This window comes from Stenella coeruleoalba, assembly GCF_951394435.1.
Source record: "Stenella coeruleoalba genome assembly, chromosome: X".
Classification (NCBI taxonomy): Eukaryota; Metazoa; Chordata; class Mammalia; order Artiodactyla; family Delphinidae; genus Stenella; species Stenella coeruleoalba.
Window position 1 is genome coordinate 82905332 of NC_137152.1, and position 20768 is coordinate 82926099.

Consider the following 20768-nt stretch of genomic DNA (forward strand, 5'->3'; position numbering starts at 1 on the left):
GTGGGCATCCTTACCTTGTTCCTGAATTTAGTGGAAAGTCTTTCAGCTTTTCGACATTCACTATGATGTTGGCTGTGGGTTTGTCGTAAATGCCCTTATCATGTTGGGACATGTTCCCTCTATACACACTTTGTTGAGAGTTGTTGTCATGAATGGATGTTCAATTGTGTCAAAAGAGTTTCCTGCCTCTATTGAGATAATCATGTGATTTTTATCTTTCATTTTGTTGATGTGGTGTCTCACACTGATTGATTGGCAAATGTTGAATCATCCTTGTGACCCTGGAATAAATCCTACGTGATTTATGGTGTATGGTCCTTTTGATATACTGTTGGATTTGTTTTGCTAATATTTTGTCCAGGACCTTTTCATTTGTATTAATCGAAGATATTGCCCTCTCATTTCCTTTTTCTGTAGTGTCTTTGTCTGGCTTTGGTGTCAGGGTATCGGTGGCCTTGTTGCATTCTTATTTTATGATGTCTTTGAAATGCCATGTGTTATCATTTCAACAAAGCAACAACATATACAATTCATTTAACACGTTTATCTTTCTAAGTCAGAAATGCAGTAGCAAAATGGAGGTAACAACAAGTTATTAACTATTTTTATTAATTATTAATTAAGTTTTACATTATTTTCTCTGTTTTTGAAATGCAGTTTATCACTTTCAACATGTAAGCAATAAGAAAAAATAATTGTAAAAAATTTTTTACTGAGTCTTTAAAATGTGTGTGTTATCATTTCAACAAGGAAACAATGTAAACAACATTCATTACTTTTACATTCTTCTTTCTTACTAAGTCTTTAAACTACAATCTGTTTTCACATCAACAATGAAAATGCAATCTGTTTTCATTTCAACAAGGAAACACTATACAGAAAATACTAATTATTTTTTCCATTCTTTTCTGTTATTGTTGACATTTTCTATGTTACCATTTCAACATATAAACAGTAGGAACAACCTATTAATTAACTTTATTTTCTCTCAATTAGTCTTTGGAATGCAATGTTTTATCACGTTGATATGTAAACATATAAACATGTAATTATTATAACATTTTTCTTACTAAGTCTTTGAAATACAATGCTATCATTCTAACATGTAAGTATATAAAGAATTTAATTTACATTCTTTTATCTTTACTGTCTTTGATATGGAGTATGTTACCATTTCATCATGTAAACAATACACGTAAATTATCAATTAGTTATTCTACATCCTTTGTTTCTTACTAACTCTTGGATACACAGAGTGCATACAACACCTAGGGTACATCACATTTGAGATTAGCCAAATTTCTAGAGTTCAGAAGCCACATATGGTTAGTGGGCACCATACTGAGCAGTGCAACTCTAGTGGAGGGGCAGAGGGAGCAAATACATATGCAACAATGTGTACCATGAAGGAAATATACATGGTACCTTAAGCAAAAGCAGCAGCAGAAAAAATCTGCTTAAATGGGGAAGTAAGAGAAAACCTATCTGAGGAGGTAACATTTAAGCCATGACCTGAGGCCTGAGCAGCTACCCAACAGCATAAAAAGACCAATATCATTTGAGCAGACTATGTGAGGGGAAAAAGTGAGAAAAATACTGTATTATGGGGGAATAAATAATTTCCCAAGTCTTCCACGAAAGAGTAGAGAAACTGATAAATCATAGGAATGTCTACACTCTGAGTGAGATCAGGGACTTTATCTTTCTTAGCACCTGGAAAAGTACCTAAATCATAACAGATACTTGGTGAATGTGTGTGGAATAAGGAATAACTGAGCCAGGGGTCTGAGACCTGGGAAATTAGGCAGCAATATGCTGATGAAGATACCAGTAGGTAGTGGGCATAGTTTGTTTCCTTTTAGTTGCATACGGTTTCTCATAAGCCACCTGAGGAAATCAGAAATACAAGAAGTTTGCAGGTCCCTAGAAGGTAAAATTATTCAACAACTACCACCTCTAGGAAGAGTTTCAATTGATCTGACTTGTGTCAAGTGCCCATAAATGGATAAGTGAACCAATCAGTGTGGATAAGGAAATGATGTACCATGACTGGGTCAGCTTACGTCACATACCCAACACTGTGGATAGTAACCAGAAAATGTAGAGGGCAGTGGGCAAGAGATCCAGCGGACATTTCAAATTCCTCTATTTCCTTTTTAAAGTTCCTCTTTTATAGAGATCAGTTTACATATCCAGTGTTCCTAACCCCAGTTTCCTAGAACAGTAGAACTTTATATATGTGTCTCTACAAACTTGGGTTTCAGGCAAAAAAAAAAAAAAAAGTGAACACTTTCATGGCCACACATCAGTGTTGAAACACCTCCCTGTGCTGTGGAAATCACTCTGAACAACTTACCCATTTCATGTCGTTCCTCTGTGCCCCGTGCAGCATCGCTTCCAACTGAGCCTGAACTTCAGCAAGTTTCTGTCGGTCCAAACGGTCATGAAAAATCCATTCCTCGTAGCAATGGACAGGGACAGGATAAATCACATGCTTCAGCTTCATCAAGGAAGTCAAGTGCTGCAGAAGGCTCTTGAGCACAGGCATTGTAATGGGATTGAAGGCAAAGCTAAGGACATGGAGCTGAGTACAGTGGCTCAGGGCTGGGAGGATGGCAGAGAGAGTAGAATCAGTTATCATACAATTGTTTATCACCAAATGTTGCAGGGTGCTTGAGACCTTCTCCAGCAGAGCCTGGAAGGGCTCATAAACTTCTGAGAAGATGTGGTTGTTACTGAGACTCAATACCCTTAGGTGGGTGGCCTGAGAGCTCTGGGACAGGACAGTGACATCTCTGTGAGAAAGGTGACAGTGAGGTAGATACAGTGAATCCAACTGAGGTGGCACAACTCTATAAAGAGAAAAATGTAAGGTTATTTCAGAAGAATGAGGGCAATGAGCCCCAAATTTTAGGTACCTAAGGCTCTAGAATAAACTACTGTGTTCATGGTTTGCAATAAGTGGTTAATAATGTGGACTTTGAGATCAGACTTTATAGATTTGTGACCCTGAGAAAGTTACTTTACCACTCTGAGGTACAGGGTTTTAATCTTGAAAACGTGCACAGCAGTCATTATTATACAGAACTGCAGGAAAGATTAAGTGAAGAAATTGCATGCACTTAGTATATACGACATAATCAGTGTTGGATCTGATTCACTTATTTGGCGAGGATGGGTCTGGGAAAACAGCCAACTGAGGGTTTCCTTTGACTAGTACCAGATGACAAGCTCTCCATTCAGGGTGTAAGCCTGGGGGGAAATACAGGAGCAATATTATCTGGCAGTGTTAACTATTGGGGCCCATCCATGGACATGTGCATTAGTCCTATAGCTTAATGCTTCTCCATCTGAATGCCTCCCCTTCCTCTCTAGAGATCTGTAAAGTCCAATAGGAGAAGGACTGAATCTTTTTCACCAATATATTTACAGACTTCTTTTAGGATCTGCCCACGGTCACTGAATGAATGAATGAATGAATGAGCACAGCTTCCTTTTCTAACCTCATCTGCTGCTCAACATAAGGTACCCCTCTCTCCCCCAGCTATGTTCAAACTCCCAGCAGTGCCTATCCTGAGGCAAAGAGAGAAATGGGTTACAAGGAGCTTAGGAAGATCCAAGCATGGTCTCTTCTGTGTTAACAATGAGGTGATCAGGGAACCCAGGTTCCTCCCCACCCCCTCACCTGAGCAGTTTGTGCAGTTGATCTGTGAGGCAGAAGAAAGACAAGCTGAGCTCCCGGAGATGGTCCAGCCGCCCAAGGCAGAGGAGAAAAGATCTGAATTTCCTTCTATTATAAGTTTTAAAGGGGATGTTACACAGAGTAAGGCTGTTCAGGTGGATCACCTGAGCCAAAAGGGTGATGACTTCACTCAGATTAGCCTGATACACTTCCAGGTTCTCAATGCACCCCAGATCCAGAAACTGCAGGATACTTTTGTGCCCAGACATTCTATCGATTTGCAAATCTCTGCAGCAGACGTGCAAGGACCCAACATTCTGCTGAATCTTACTACAAAGGAAAGAGAGGAATTGTTCTGTTCTCAAGGTACTATTGAGGGAAATATCCACTAGCAATTCCATAGGTTCCTGAGCTGACTGAGGCTCAGACCCGGAATTACCAATCCTGAGGCACCTGACTCTATGCTGAGCTTCTATCTTAAGGATAGAGTGCTGAGAGTAAATGCATGACTGAAAACAGAAAGGGAATGCGGTCCCAATCTCAGAGCATATTGTCTTACAGACCAGATCACTCCTTAAATCTAGGATCCTCAGTTTGGGCCCCCTGTAAAAAAGGAAGAGACAGAACACATGAGAGATAGCTGATTTTAATATAACCCAGCAAGATCAATGATGAGAAGCAGGGACAGAACACTTCAACCCTGGTTTTCACTTCGTTGCCATTCACCAAGAAGTTCTTTCCACACAAATGCAGCGTCTTTCATCCTTTCCACACCCCCTCCTTCACCTCCGGTCTTTCCCTGTCTCAATGCCCATACTCCACTTCTGTGTAATCGCACTCAAATCCATTCATAGTTTCCTCAAACACCTCTACTCTATAATCAACTCTATAAGGCAATAGAGTCCCGAAGGACCGACAGCTCTGCAAAGACTGCAGTATTCACCATTGGCTACTGTTGGGAGACCGTTAGGTATTCCCCTGCCCCAGGCTACAGCATACACTCCTGCTGACTCCCTGTGTCTCTACTGGTCATAGTCTTACCAAGAGGAAGAGTTCTGGGCAGGGAGGATCTGCAGACCATCAATCACGGCTTCCAAGATGTCATAGTATGATTCCCGTGTGGTCAATGACCCAATATGGAGACAGCGAAAAGGCCAAACCTTCACCATTGCCTTTAGGATCGTCTTATGCCCACCCAAGAAGGCAGCGTTGAACAATGGAACAAAGAGGTCTCTTGGGATTTCGTCCAGGGCATGGATAGTTGCAGGCTCATTATTCAGCAGACTCTTTGCAGCAAGCTCAAGGAGGGTGACTGTGGTCTTTTGGTCCATCTTCAAAAACCTGCTTCAGAGTGGAGGATTTTTAGAAATCCTGAGAAGGTATCTATAGTCACTTGTTTGCTTCCAGGGTTAGCTGTGGACAAAATACTTATTGAATAAGTATGTGGTGAACCATAGGGCCAACTCAAGTGACCACTACTATAGGAATAGAATGAAAATGGACTTGTGTGCATGCACGCATGCGCACACACACACACACACACACACACACACACACACACTTCCATGAGATAAAATGCCATTAGAAATCAGAGGTAAGTTAGCAGAAGACAATGCTGACCACCTAGCTGCCTTCCTCAAATTATTTCCTCCTGAGGAGCTTCCAGATGGCAGAAGAGTAAGAAGTGGAGATCACCTTCCTGCCCACAAATACATCAGAAATACATCTACATGTGGAACAACTCCTACAGAACACCTACTGAATGCTGCCAGAAGTCCTCAGACCTCCCAAAAGGCAAGAAACTCCCCAAGGACCTGGGTAGGGTAAAAGAAAAAATAAAAACAGAGACAAAAGGATAGGGATGGGACCTGCAGCAGTGGGAGGGACCTGTGAAGAAGGAAAGGTTTCCACACACTAGGAAGCCCCTTCGTGGGCGGAGACTGCAGGTGGCGGAGGGGGGAAGCTGTGGAGCCACAGAGGAGAGCGCAGCAACAGGGGTGTGGAGGGCAAAGTGGAGAGATTCCCACACAGGGGATCGGTGCTGACCGGCACTCACCAGCCTGAGAGGCTTGTCTGCTCACCCGCCGAGGTGGGCGGAGCCTGGGACCTGAGGCTCGGGCTTCAGAGGTCAGATACCAGGGAAAAGACTGGGGTTGGCTACATGAACACAGCCTGAAGGGGGCTAGTGTGCCACGGCTAGCAGAGAGGGACTCCAGGAAAAAGTCTGGAGCTGCCAAAGAGACAAGAGACTTTTTCTTGCCTCTCTGTTTCCTGGTGCACCAGGAGAGGGGATTAAGAGTGCTGCTTAAAGGAGCTCCAGAGAAGGATGCGAGGAAATAGTTAATCAAGTCCAGGAAGCACAGAGAGTCCCATAGAGGATAAATCCAAGGAGAAACACGCCAAGACACATATTAAACAAAATGTCAAAAATTAAACACAAAGAAAAAATATTAAAAGCAGCAAGGGAAAAACGACAAGTAACACATAAGGGAATCCCCATAAGATAAACAGCTGATCTTTCAACAGAAACTCTGAAAGACAGAAGGGACTGGCAGGACATATTTAAAGGGATGAAAGAAAAAACCTACAACCAAGATTACTCTAACCAACAAGGATCTCATTCAGATGTGAAGGAGAAATTAAAAGCTTTACAGACAAGCAAAAGCTAAGAGAATTCAGCACCACCAAACCAGCTTTACAACAAATGCTAAAGGAGCTTCTCTGGGTAAGAAACACAAGAGAGGGAAAAGACCTACAATAAAAAAAAAACCCAAAACAATTAACAAAATGGTAACAGGAACATACATATCGATAATTACCTTAAATGTAAATGGATTAAATGCTCCAACCAAAAGACATAGATTGGCTGAATGGATGTAAAAACAAGACCCATATATATGCTGTCTATAAGAGACCCTCTTCAGACCTAGGGACATATACAGACTGAAAGTGAGAGGATGGAAAAAGATACTCCATGCAAATGTAAATCAAAAGAAAGCTGGAGTAGCAATTCTCATATCAGACAAAATAGACTTTAAAACAGACTATTACAAGAGACAAAGAAGGACACTACATAATGATCAAGGGATCTATCCAAGAAGAAGATATAACAATTGTAAATATTTACGCACCCAACATAGGAGCACCTCACTACATAAGTCAAATACTAACAGCCATAAAAGGGGAAATCAACAGTAACACAATCATAATAGGGGACTTTAACACCCCACTTTCACCAATAGACAGATCATCCAAAATGAAAATAAATAAAGAAAAACAAGCTTTAAATGATATATTAAACAAGATGGACTTAATTGATATTTATAGGACATCTCATCCAAAAACAAAAGAATACACATTCTTCTCAAGTGCTCAAGGAAAATTCTCCAGGATAGATCATATCTTGGGTCACAAATCAAGCCTTGGTAAATTTAAGAAATTTAAAATCGTATCAAGTATCTTTTCTGACCACAATGCTATGAGACTAGATAGCAATTACAGAAAAAAATGTGTAAGAAATACAAACACATGGAGGCTAAACAATACACTACTAAATAACCAAGAGATCACTGAAGAAATCAAAGAGGAAATCAAAAATTACCTAGAAACAAATGACAATGGAGACACGACGACCCAAACCTATGGGATGCAGCATAAGCAGTTCTAGGAGGGAAGCTTATAGCAATACAATCCTACCTCAAGAAACAAGAAACATCTCAAATAAACAACCTAACCTTACACATAAAGCAATAGAAAAAGAAGAACAAAAAAATCCCCACAATTAGCAGAAGGAAATAAATCATAAAAATCAGATCAGAAATAAATGAAAAAGAAATGAAGGAAACGATAGCAAAGAAAAATAAAACTAAAAGCTGGTTCTTTGAGAAGATAAACAAAATTGATAAACCATTAGCCAGACCCATCAAGAAAAAAATGGGAGAAGACTCAAATCAATAGAATTAGAAATGAAAAAGGAGAAGTAACAACTGACACTGCAGAAATACAAAGGATCATCAGAGATTACTACAAGCAACTCTATGCCAATAAAATGGACAACCTGGAAGAAATGGACAAATTCTTAGAAATGCACAACGTTCTGAGACTGAACCAGGAAGAAATAGAAAATATGAACAAACCAATCACAAGCACTGAAATTGAAACTGTGATTAAAAATCTTCCAACAAACAAAAACCCAGGACCGGATGGAGTCCCAGGCAAATTATACCAAACATTTAGAGAAGAGCTAACACCTATCCTTCTCAAACTCTTCCAAAATATAGCAGAGGGAGGAACACTCCCAAACTCCTTCTACGAGGCCACCATCACCTTGATACCAAAACCAGACAAGGATGTCACAAAGAAAGAAAACTACAGGCCAAAACCAGACAAGGATGTCACAAAGAAAGAAAACTACAGGCCAATATGAACATAGATGCAAAAATCCTCAACAAAATACTAGCAAACAGAATCCAACAGCACATTAAAAGGATCATACACCATGATCAAGTGGCGTTTATTCCAGGAATGCAAGGATTCTTCAATATACACAAATCTATCAATGTGATAAACCATATTAACAAATTGAAGGAGAAAAACCATATGATCATCTCAATAGATGCAGAGAAAGGTTTTGACAAAATTCAACACCTATTTATGAAAAAAACCCTCCAGAAAGTAGGCATAGAAGGAACTTTCCTCAACATAACAAAAGCCATATATGACAGATCCACAGCCAACATCGTCCTCAATGGTGAAAAACGGAAAGCATTTCCACTAAGATCAGGAACAAGACAAGTTTGCCCACTCACACCACTATTATTCAACATAGCTTTGGAAGTTTTAGCCACAGCAATCAGAGAAGAAAAAGAAATAAAAGGAATCCAAATTGGAAAAGAAGAAGTAAAGCTGTCACTGTTGGTAGATGACATGATACTATACATAGAGAATCCTAAAGATGCTACCAGAAAACTACTAGAGCTAATCAATGAATTTGGCAAAGTATCAGGATACAAAATGAATGCACAGAAATCTCTGGCATTCCTATACACTAATGATGAAAAATCTGAAAGAGAAATTAATGAAACACTCCTATTTACCATTGCCACAAAAAGAATAAAATATCTAGGAACAAACCTACCTAAGGAGACAAAAGACTTGTATGCAGAAAATTATAAGACACTGATGAAAGAAATTAAAGATGATACAAATAGATGGAGAGATATATATACCATGTTCTTGGATTGGAAGAATCAACATTGTGAAAATGACTCTACTACCCAAAGCAATCTACAGATTCAATGCAATCCCTATCAAACTATCACTGGTATTTTTCACAGAACTAGAACAAAAAACTTCACAATTTGTATGGGAACACAAATGACATCGAATAGCCAAAGCAATCTTGAGAACGAAAATTGGAGCTGGAGGAATCAGGCTCCCTGACTTCAGACTATACTACAGAGCTACAGTAATCAAGACAGTATGGTACTGGCACGAAAACAGAAATATAGATCAATGGAACAGGACTGAAAGCCGAGAGATAAACCCACGCACATATGGTCACAGTATCTTTGATAAAGGAGGCAGGAATGTACAATGTAGAAAGGATAGACTCTTCAATATGTGGTGCTGGGAAAACTGGACAGGTACATGTAAAAGTATGAAATTAGAACACTCCCTAACACCATACACAAAAATAAACTCAAAAGGGATTAAAGACTTAAATGTAAGGCCAGAAACTATAAAACAGTTGGGAGAAAACAGGCAGAACGTTCTATGACATACATCACAGCAAGAACCTTTTTGACCCACCTCCTAGAGAAATGGAAATAAAAACAAAAATAAAAAAATGGGACCTAATGAAACTTCAAAGCTTTTGCACAGCAAAGGAAACCAAAAACAAGATGAAAAGAGAACCCTCAGAATGGGAGAAAATATTTGCAAATGAAGCAACTGACAAAGGATTAATTTCCAAAATTTACAAGCAGCTCATGCAGCTCAATAACAAAAAAACCCAATCCAATGCATAAATGGGCAGAAGACCTAAATAGACATTTCTCCAGAGAAGATATACAGATTGCCAACAAACACATGAAAGAATGCTCAACGTCATTAATCATTAGAGAAATGCAAATCAAAACTACAATGTGATATCATCTCACACCGGTCAGAATGGCCATCATCAAAAAATCTACAAACAATAAATGCTGGAGAGGGTGAGGAGGAAAGGGAAAACTCTTGCACTATTGGTGGGAATGAGAAATGATGCAGCCACTATGGAGAACAGTATGGAGGTTCCTTAAAAAACTACAAATAGAACTACCATACGACCCAGCAATCCCACTACTGGGCATACCCTGAGAAAAGGTCATGAAGTACCTAGGGGTAAGACGGGAATAAAGACACAGACCTACGAGAGCATGGAGTTTAGGATATAGGGAGGGGGAATGGTAAACTGTTACAAAGTGAGAGAATGGCATGGACATATATACTCTACCAAATGTAAAATAGGTAGCTAGTGGGAAGCAGCTGCGTAGCACAGGGAGATCAGCTAGGTGGTCTGTGACCACCTAGAGGGGAGGGATAGGGAGGCTGGGAGGGAGGGAGATGCAAGAGGGTAAAGATATGGGAACATATGTATATATATAACTGATTCACTTTGTTATAAAGCAGAAACAAACACACCATTGTAAAGCAATTATACTCCAATAAAGATGTTAAAATAAATTAAAAAAATAAAATAAATTAAAATATAGGGGCAAAACCAGATTTGACACACACAGAAAAGGAAATGTCAATGTGACCACACAGGCAGAGGTTGTTTTGATGTGACCACACGCCAAAGGATGCTGGCAGCCACAAGAAGCTGGAAGAAGCAAGAATGGATTCTCTCCTGGAGCCTCCAGAAGGAGAACAGCCCTGCCAACACATTGATTTCAGCTCAGTGATATTGATTTCAGACTTGGCTTCCAGAGCTATGAAAGAATAAATTTCTGCCATTGTAAGCCACCAAAAAAATAAATAAATAAAATAGAAAAAGGAAAAAAAAAAGAAAATGGTCAGAGAACCTCGGTGTAAGACGGGAATAAAGATGCAGACCTACTAGAGGCTGGACTTGAGGATACGGGGAGGGGGAAGGGCGAGCTGGGATAAAGTGAATGTCAGGGACATATATACACTACCAAACGTAAAATAGATCGCTAGTTAGAAGCAGCCCCATAGCACAAAGAGATCAGCTCGGCACTTTGTGACCACCTAGAGGGGTGGGATAGGGAGGGTGGGAGGGAGGGAGATGAAAGAGGCAAGAGATATGGGGACATATGTGTATGTATAGCTGATTCACTTCGTTATAAGGCAGAAACTGACAAACCATTGTAAAGCAATTATACTCGAATAAAGATGTTAAAAATACTATTTTCTCCCAAAAGGATACAAACCAATAAGAAGGAAAATGTACATCTACACAAAAGCCACACCCTCATCAGTATTTTAAAATGGAGAAGGCCAAAAATTCAAAAGTATTGTGAGTAAAAAAAGAAAAATCATGAATCCTGGCATAAGATTTGTCACACTCCCATTACTAGGCTTTGTGGAAAACAAAAAGACAGACCAAGAAAAGCTGCCAAGAGAGAGGAAAGATGGAAAAGGGCTGAAAGCTGATCTAAAACTACAGCAGAAGGACTAAGCCCAGAATAAATCTAAAAATACCAAAAATGTGTCCTAGAATATGAGAGCCCGGACTACAGGGAAGGCACTCCAAAATCGGAGCTTATGAAGGGACAGAGATGATTTAAAGTGCAGTCTTTGAAAGATATAACTCTTAGGGAAGAAGAAATGCAAAGAGTTAGGGAGAAGCATCCGTTGGCGCTTGGGTAATGATGGAGAAAATAAACAAAAGGGGAAAATTAAGGATCTTGCAAGACATAAGAGAACCGCAAAATCAGAGCACTCAGGACTTCTCCCTTCATCACCAAAACAAACAAACAAAATAAAAAAGGATCTGGTCTTTGCTATACTAACGAAATTTCACATTATTAAACTAGGAATCTTGTCAAAAAAACCAGTATCATACAGATGAACAGAATGAAGGGAATTCCATACAAAGCTTTGTAAAAAAAAAAAAAATAGATGAGGGAACAAAAGTGCATACATGTTAAACAACCATGAAGGAGAAAAAGAGTGGAAGTCAACACTCCAAACAAAATTAATTATACTCAAGCAAGCATTGGAGGATATGAAACCCACCTTAAATAGAATATTTAAAAAAATCAAAAGACAGAGATTGACTAAAAAGAAAGGCTGAAGCATAGATTTCATAACCAACTTGGGTGCCCTTTAAATATCACAGCCTACAGAAAAAGCTTTTGAACTTGCAGAAACTTAGGAAATTCTGCACCCCTCAGCCCTTCCTAAGGAAGCTACTAGAGCAGGGGTCTGCAAACTGGCCCACTGAACCAAATTCAGCCCACTGCTTGATTTTGTAAATGAAGTTTTATTGGATCAAAGCCATGATCAATCATTTATGTATTGACTATGAATGCTTTTGCACTACAGTAGCAAAGTTGAGTAGAGAGACAGTGACACTGTGACCCAGGAACTTACAATATTTCCTATACTTCTCTTTACAGAATGTTTGCCAAGTAATCTAAAAGAGGAACTGGGATTGTGATCCCACTGCGATGAGAAGGAAAACTTAACCAAAATACCCAATGGTGAGTATTTTACATACAATAGTAAAATGAAGGTGGGGGAAAGGGGAGAAGGCTAATGTACAAAAGTTTTATGCTGTGAAAAAAACCCACAGAAACTCCGCAACTAAAAATGAGAGAAGGTAGAGAAGTAGAAGAAAATACAACAAACTTTTTATCATATTGCAGTAGGTGAGTGTTAAGTGATACTGGAGGAAAAAATGCATAGACCAGAGAGTAAAGTTAAGAAAACAGGTGGTTCAGGATGATTTTAAGAAAGCATTAAACGTGACCAAAAACATGTCTTAATGATAAAAGCCAAAACTCACAATGAAGATATAACCCTTAGGAATATTTATGAACCAATAACAAACAAACACCTTTATAAAGCGAAAATGCAAGGAGACGTAGATAAAATAATAATAATAACAGGAAACAGTAACACTAGGAGATTTAATACACCAAACTCAGTCTAAGGCTGATCAAGTCATATAAAAAAAGAGAAAGCTAATCAATAATGTTATATAGGGAATATATTCTTGTCAAAAATGGATCATAATTATCTCACAGAGATTAGATAATTAATTTCTATAAAGTAGAAATAGTACAAACAATCCTCTCTAACCCCAATGCTATAAAAGTTAGTAACAAAAATTGAAAACAGATAGGCCTTTCCACCTGAAAAAAATTTTTAAAGCTTCTCTTAAAAACTGTTGAATATAAGAAGAGATGCAAACTGAAGTTGTAAAGAAATTTTTTAAAAGATTGACTGAAAAATTACATATTGGCATCTATGGGATACATTTAGAGCAGTGATCTGAGGCAAATTCACACAGTAGGCACTTTTATGAGTAAAAATGGAAGAATGAAGATTAATTAAAGTATGGCCTCAAAAAATGAAAAAACAAAAGCAACTAGGTAAAAAAGAACAATTAAAGAAAGCAAAACATAAAAGCAGAAATGAATGAGATACAAAATAGAAAAATGAAATCTTGTTTTTCAAAATGGACAAACCCCTAGCTGGCTCGATGAAGGAAGAAAGGGAGAGATCACACATACACAAAATAATAGGCAAAGGAGAAATAATCATTGAAACAGAAAAAAGAGGAGATTACTTTGCCAACCTCTATGCAAATAAACTTGAAAATCTATATGAAATAGGTAACTTCCTAGATAAATACAAATTACCAAAATTCTGATTCTAGTGTTAGAAGCTTAAATTAGGCAATTTTCATAGAAGAAATAAAGTTATTACAGCAATACCCCCAAGAAGCACCTTGCTCAGATGGTTTTACAGGTGAATCCTAGTAAACCATCAAAGATCAAATAGTACCAAAGCTCTATGAGTTATGTAAGAACATTAGAAAGGAAGGAAACTTCCCTAACTTCTTATATGAAGCCAGTAGGATGCTAACAGGTAAAAGGTAGATACCAAAATACTAAATAGAATATTAGCAAACATCCAACAATACATTTAGAAACTAATATACTGTGATCAAGTGCAATTTATTCCATTAATACAAGGCTGGCTCTATATTAGGAATTCCATTGATATCATTCACCATCGTCATATAATTAAGGACAAATATCATATGATTAAAACCACAGATGCCAAACAAATCTTTGGGAAACTTCAACACCCATTCATGTTAAGAAAAGAAAAACCTTAAGAAGTGGGAAAGAGGGACGCATTCTTAACATGATAAAAAATATATAATTAATTCCTCATGCAAGTATTTTATTTAGTGGGGGACTACCAGAGGTTTTCCAATAAGCTCAGGAATAAGAAAAGTATGCCCATTATATCATTCCTGTTCAGTCTTCAACTACAAGCATTAGTCAGTTGACTAGAGAAATCAATTAGATTTATGAGAATGAATAACAAGAAGTAAAGCCACCTCTGTGTGCAGATGATATTACCGTACACCTGAAAAGCCCTATAGAAACAATGACAGATTGAGTAAAACAATAAGAGAAATCATCAAGGTAGTAGGATATAGAGTTACATACAAAAGTCAATGGTCTTTGTGTGCGCACACACACACAGCTGGAGGACACTTTAGTAGAGAAAATTCCATATACAATAGCAAAAACAAAGCTTAAATGCATAGGAATAAACTTAATGAGAGCAGCTATGCAAGGACAATTTTTAGACACTCCTGAACGACATAGAAGGAAACTTGAATAAGTACAAAGACATTGGTCAATGTTCTTGGATAGAATAACACAACATTAAGAAGATGTCAGTTCTCCCTAAACTAATGTATAAATTTAATATAATCTCAAAAATACCAGCAAATGTTTCTATGGAGTTAGATCAATGGATAATAAAATTAATATATTTTTTAAAAATCATGCAAGAATAGCCAGGATATAAGTGAAAAAGAAAACCTGTAAATGGGGAGTAATGATACCAGACATTAATGCATGCTATAAAGCCTCGGTAATTATAACACTGTGGTACTGGTACATGAGTAGACAAATAGTCCAGTGAAACAGAATAGAAAACCCAGAAAAACAAGAATAATATATGGAAATTTCAGTATATGATGAAAGGGCATTTAAAATCACTGAGGCAAAGATGGACGTTCAATAAATGATGCTGGAACAACTGAGACATTTGGGAAAAGAATCAGTGTAGATCCATATCACACACCATACACAGAAATAAACTGTAAACGGGCTAGGAATCTAAACAAATGAAACCATAACAAAATCTTTAAGAAAATATGGCAGGACTCTGCTTTAACCTCAGCGTAGGGAAAGGCTTTCTAACTGTGACTCAAATTTCCAGAGGCAATGAAAGAAAACAATGATCTATGTGCCTACGAAGGATTTTTTTAATGTACGGCAAACACATCATAACTAAGTCAAAAGGCAATTGACAAACTGACATAAAGTATTTGCAGCATGCCTCATGGACAAATGAATAATAGTCCAAGTATATACAGAACTCTGAAGTATTGAAGGACAAAAGGCTAATATTTCTACAGAAAAATGGGAAAAGATATGAACAGATAATTCACAAAAAATATATAAAACAGTCCTCAAAATATAGTCACACTTTCTCATAATTAGACAAGTGCATACTAAGACAATGCCGAGATACCATTTCTCACCTACCACATCAACAAAGGTCACAAAAGTAGGGCAACATGTTCTGTTAGTGAGTCTGTGGGGAAACAGTCACAGTAGCTAGTGGGAGTGAAAACCAGTACAACCCTTCTGGAGAGAAATTTGGAAATACCTAACAGAAATACACATGCACTTAACTTTTGGCCCAACAATACTACTGCTGGGAATAAAACTTGAAGATCCATTTCCACCAACACAAAAATACTTATGCCTAAGGTTATTCACTGCAGCATTGTTTGTAGTTGCAGAATGTTGAAAACCAGTTAAATGCCCCTACATATGTCAGCGGAGTCCAATGCAGCTGTATAAAAAGAGAAACAAAAACAAAAAAACAATGAAGCCCTCTATGGCATAAAGAGTTTTTTTATGGGATGCTGTTAACTGAAAAAGGAAAAGTGCAAAGGAGCATTATAAAATGCCATCCCTCATTTAATAAACAAGGGAATATAAGAACACATATATGTATCAGTTCATTTGTGCAGAGTAAATACAGGAAAGATTAAACCAGAAGCTAACGAGATTGGTTATCTACAGGGGGAGTGTGGGAAATAAGTGGCGAATGGGAGGGGCTTAGAAGGCATGAGGAAAGAGTGACACTTGTCTAATAGATGTTTCTGTGCAGCCCTGACTCTTTGAATCACAGTAATATTTCACATACCCCAGAATTAAATAAAAAATTAAAATCAACTAAGATGTGGGGAGGAGGCAAAGTCAAATACAAACACCAACAAATTAACCTAACTATATTACAAATGAATGTCTTAACCACAGCTGAAGAGGTGAGAAAGAAAATAGCTAAGCTAAGCAACTTAGGGAAATAGTAGTTCTTTGACTGCATCCTCTGAGGCCTAAGACATAAAGAACTGTACACAAACACAAGTTATCAAATCTGTTTCTAATAGGCGTATTGGGTACCCTTTCTGCAAGTACTTCATGTATATATCAGGAATGAACAAGTAAGTAAATATTGAAGATAAGGAGAGCCAGGTGAGACAAAGAAGTTACAAACAAGGCTACAATGGATTAAAATAAGAAGTATCAGTATGAGCTCCTGGCTTTCAATATCGATACATATAGGTAGAGAAATTGAGAAGTATCTGTAAGCATGAGTATATACATACAATATATTTCCTTCATTTGTGGATGGAGAGGGAGGACTTAGCAGCAATGAAACCGCAATAGCAATGAACACACACTGAGATATTGGTTTCTAAATGTCATTTTCCAAGAAAAGGAAACATGGCTCTTTGCAGAAGTGTTTTGATTTCAGGGCTGTGGTGGGGACAAAAACACAAGATGAATAGGAATACCTTACAATGCCAGCAAGGAAGTACACAAAAAAGGATCAGGTCATGCTGAAAGAACACAGACCCCACCAAAAGGAGCTTGCAGTCACCAAAGCTGGAACAATTCAAGAAACTAAATAATGATTTAATTTGATTATAAGTCACAATATAACATAGTTATTCATGATTCAATACTGACAAATAATTTGATTAGCTATTTGATTCAATAATTTGAAATAAAACAAGTTTTATAAACAACTTCATAATTTATAAATAAATAAATGGGGGAGAAAAGACAGCTCCTCAGAATTCCAATGAACCAATGTAGTAAGAATAAGGAAATAGAAAGTCACCATTAAGTCATAATTGTTGTAGGCAAGATCAACAGATGGATTTTAAAAGTCGTGAATAACAGTCTGAGAAGAAATAGGATATTTTCATAGTCTGAAAGTATTTCCTACACGATATTTATTACTTACAAATAGGAAAACAGTACTATTACAATGGAGCAACACAGTTGTCCCTACCTTAATCAAGTGTTGCAAATGAATATCATCATTAATACAACATATGGACATCATGTACCCCCTCACATGATGCTTGGAGCAAGGAACAGAATCGCTTTTGCAGCGCCGTGGTATAAGACCTAAAATTAAGGCACAGTGACATGTATGCCTTGACATTTGGGGGAAAACCCAGAGGGTCTCAAATGGACTAACCACAAGTTCCCATTCCCCTTTTGTGCTGCCGGGAAGAAGGTCCCCTAGCCAAAGAACCAGCCTTATCATGGGAACTAGCCACAGTGCCTGCTCGCCCCTGACTATCAGGTTTCAGTTCCCTACCAGCTCACAGAAGTATTCAAACAAGCCAATCACATCCTCCCATGTGAACCAAGGGTCACCTCGTCCTCTTGCTACTACAGACTGCCCCCCACAGCCCCTGCTTGTTCACTCTCTTCCAGAGAATGACTCCTGTGGGGCTCTACCTGGCCAGTGGTGTCCTCCTCCCCAGGCCGTGAGTAAACGTTACTAATAAGCTGCTCTCGGTAGTATCTGTCCAGTGTCAGATGTCGTGTGTTCAGCCACCCCCATAACACAAGGGTGGAAATTCCTCCATCACCAATGGGATGAAGGGGAGGAGAATAAAACAGGTATTGTTGCCGAAAATGTATAAGTTCAATCAAATCACAAGAACACATCAGACAAACCCAAGTTGACACACATTCTATAAAATACCTGACCAGTATCTTCAAAAGCGTCAAGATTGGGAAACACCCAGAAAGCTTAAGGAACTGTCAGCCTGGAGGAGACGAAGGAGAAATGATGGCCAAATGCAATGTGGTATCCAGAATGGGATGCTGGAATAGAAAAATGAGATTACTGGGACAAATGGTGAAATTCAAATAAAGTATGTAGATTAGTTAATAGTACTGCATCAATGTTAATTTCCTAATTTTGATAGTTTTTCTTTGGCTGTATAAGATGTTAACATTACGGAAATCTGGGTGAAGGCTTTCTATACTACTTGCAAAGTTTCTGTGAGCCTAAAATCATTTTAAAATAAAGAATTAAAAAAATCACTGGTTAAAGGAATGGTTATTGTATAAACGACATTGTTTAATAAGAGTTTAACTAATTGAAATACAGTTAGGAGGATGGATAAATGCTCATGCCGCATCATCCATTAAAAAACTATTTAAAACTGCTTTAGAGAGCCCATTAAAATAAATAAAAGTGCAGTCATCTCCAAGATGTAGATGAGTATTTATCTGCTCTTCAGAAGATAACCATTTTAAGTATAAAAGAAATGAAATACCATATATATATATATATATATAGAGAGAGAGAGAGAGAGAGAGAGAGGGAGAGAGAGAGAGACCAGAGAGAGACAGAGAGGTGGGGGAGGGGGGAGAGAGAGACATACATTTCAATACTTACAATTTAAAGTCTGAGATATCAAAACAAACCGCAAACAAAACTGAGGTGCAAAGGAGAAATACAATTTTTTTTTCCCGGTACACGGGCCTCTCACTGTTGTGGCCTCTCCAGTCGCAGAGTACAGGCTCCGGACGTGCCGGCTCAGCGGCCATGGCTCACGGGCCCAGCCGCTCCATGGCATGTGGGATCTTCCCTGACCGGGACACGAACCCCTGTGCCCTGCATCGGCAGGCGGACTCTCAACCACTGCGCCACCAGGGAAGCCCCAACTTTTTTTTTAAGAAGCAGAAGGCTGATCGAGGGATTTTAAACAGAGAGCAGGAAATGATTAGCCACACAACTGAAGCGAATCACAGCTGAGGAAAGAGGAACGCACGGAGCATGGACAGGACAGTGGACCCAGCAATCCGTTCGATTGCCTGTCTTATTAACCCCCAAACCTTGATCCTGGGTAATTTAATTTAGGTCAATAGAGGCGAAATTTATAGAAAGAATGCTGTTGTAATTTACCTGATTGGAACAAGAGTTGGAAAAAACTTGAGCTGTTCAAGACCCCAGCAGTAGGAGGAGGTTCCTCCCTCTCCAGAGCTAGGAGCGAAGACGCCTCAGTGTTTCCGGAACTGGGCGTCTTAACGGTTCCCTCTCAACGTTAAGCTCACCGGAAGAGGCCTTGGATTGGTGCAGCTCAGGTCACGTGACCCCCATCACTCAATCAACTCTGTACTGGGAGGAGGGGCCAGATTCCCGACCCCACCCAGAGGGCCGAGGGGAGAGAGCCTTATGCAGGAGAGAGTTCTTCTCAGGCGCCAGCGCCACCCTCCTACATCTCCTTGGCACAGCGTCTCTCCTTGTCACCTGGGCACCGCCTGGCCAGGGTTACTGCCAGGCCGGGTCTCAAACCTAGAGAACTGACGTCCAAATCGATAGTCTACACAACAGAGGGTGTGAACTTAAAAACGAGTGGCGGGCTTCCCTTGTGGTGCAGTGGTTGAGAGTCCACCAGCCGATGCAGGAGACACGGGTTCATGCCCTGGTCTGGGAAGATCCCACGTGCTGTGGAGCGGCTGGGCGTGTGAGCCATGGCTGCTGAGCCTGCGCATCCCGAGCCTGTGCTCCGCAGCGGGAGAGGCCACACCACTGAGAGGCCTGCATACCACAAAAAAAAAAAAAAAGAAAAGAAAAAGAAAAAAACACGAGTGGCCAATGATGAGAAAAAGCCATCAGACTTTAGTGTCCCTGGGGCTCCACTATATTAAACAAGCAGTCGAGTCCCCACCAAAACATAGGAAAAATGTATTCTTGCCTCTGTGCAGTAAAGCCAGCATAGCATTTACACTGATATTTGACAAAAGCAACGTAATGCAGAAAACTGCCACCCACTAATAACTCTACTATCAATTGCAAGGATAGCTAATAGTATTTGTTTCCAACGCTCTCCCTGGACTCTTGCTTCCACTTCTTCCCTGTCTGCTTCCTTTTCTGATCCCAATTGTTTACCACCTTTTGGAATACAATACACTTTATCCATATGCAATTTTGTAAATTGGCCATCTCACTTGATGGAAAAATATAAATTCCAGGAGGGCAGGAATCTTTGTTGGTTTGTTCATTAACATATCCTAAGTGCCTATAGTAATGCCTGGTTCAGTGGATACTTGAATATTTGTTGAATGAATTTTTCTCCAGCCACACTAGCCTCTTTTCTGTGCCTCTAACCCTAACTCACCAAACATGTTCTACAATTATGTGTTTTCCTGTAACAGCCTGCCCCAGATAGCCCTATAACACCTTCCTTACTAAACTCACATCTCTGTCAACTTATCAGACAAGCCTTACTTTTCTTCATGACACTTAGCATTTGATCATAGCTTTTCTGGGTTTTTCGTTTGTTTATTTGTTTTCTTTTTTGTTTTTATTTTGCTTTTGTTTACTTTTGTTTTTCCTGTTTCCTTTCTTCAACACTTTTTCTTTTTGTTTTAATTTATTTTTGGCTGTGTTGGGTCTTTGGTGCTGCGCGTGGACTCTCTCTAGTTGCAGCAAG

The 20768-nt window shown here is 39.0% G+C and overlaps 1 protein-coding gene across 1 annotated transcript; it reads right to left on the minus strand.

The window, feature by feature from the left end:
- Positions 1-1425: 1425 nt before the first annotated feature.
- LOC307180381 (melanoma antigen preferentially expressed in tumors-like) lies at positions 1426-19424 on the minus strand. The gene is made up of 4 exons (XM_079910598.1): positions 19238-19424; positions 4724-5026; positions 3686-4285; positions 1426-2852 (listed from the first exon to the last, which is right to left on the minus strand). The coding sequence occupies exons 2-4, from the start codon at positions 5011-5013 to the stop codon at positions 2339-2341; spliced, it is 1404 nt and encodes a 467-aa protein (XP_079766724.1). The 5' UTR covers positions 5014-5026; positions 19238-19424; the 3' UTR covers positions 1426-2338.
- Positions 19425-20768: the final 1344 nt, after the last annotated feature.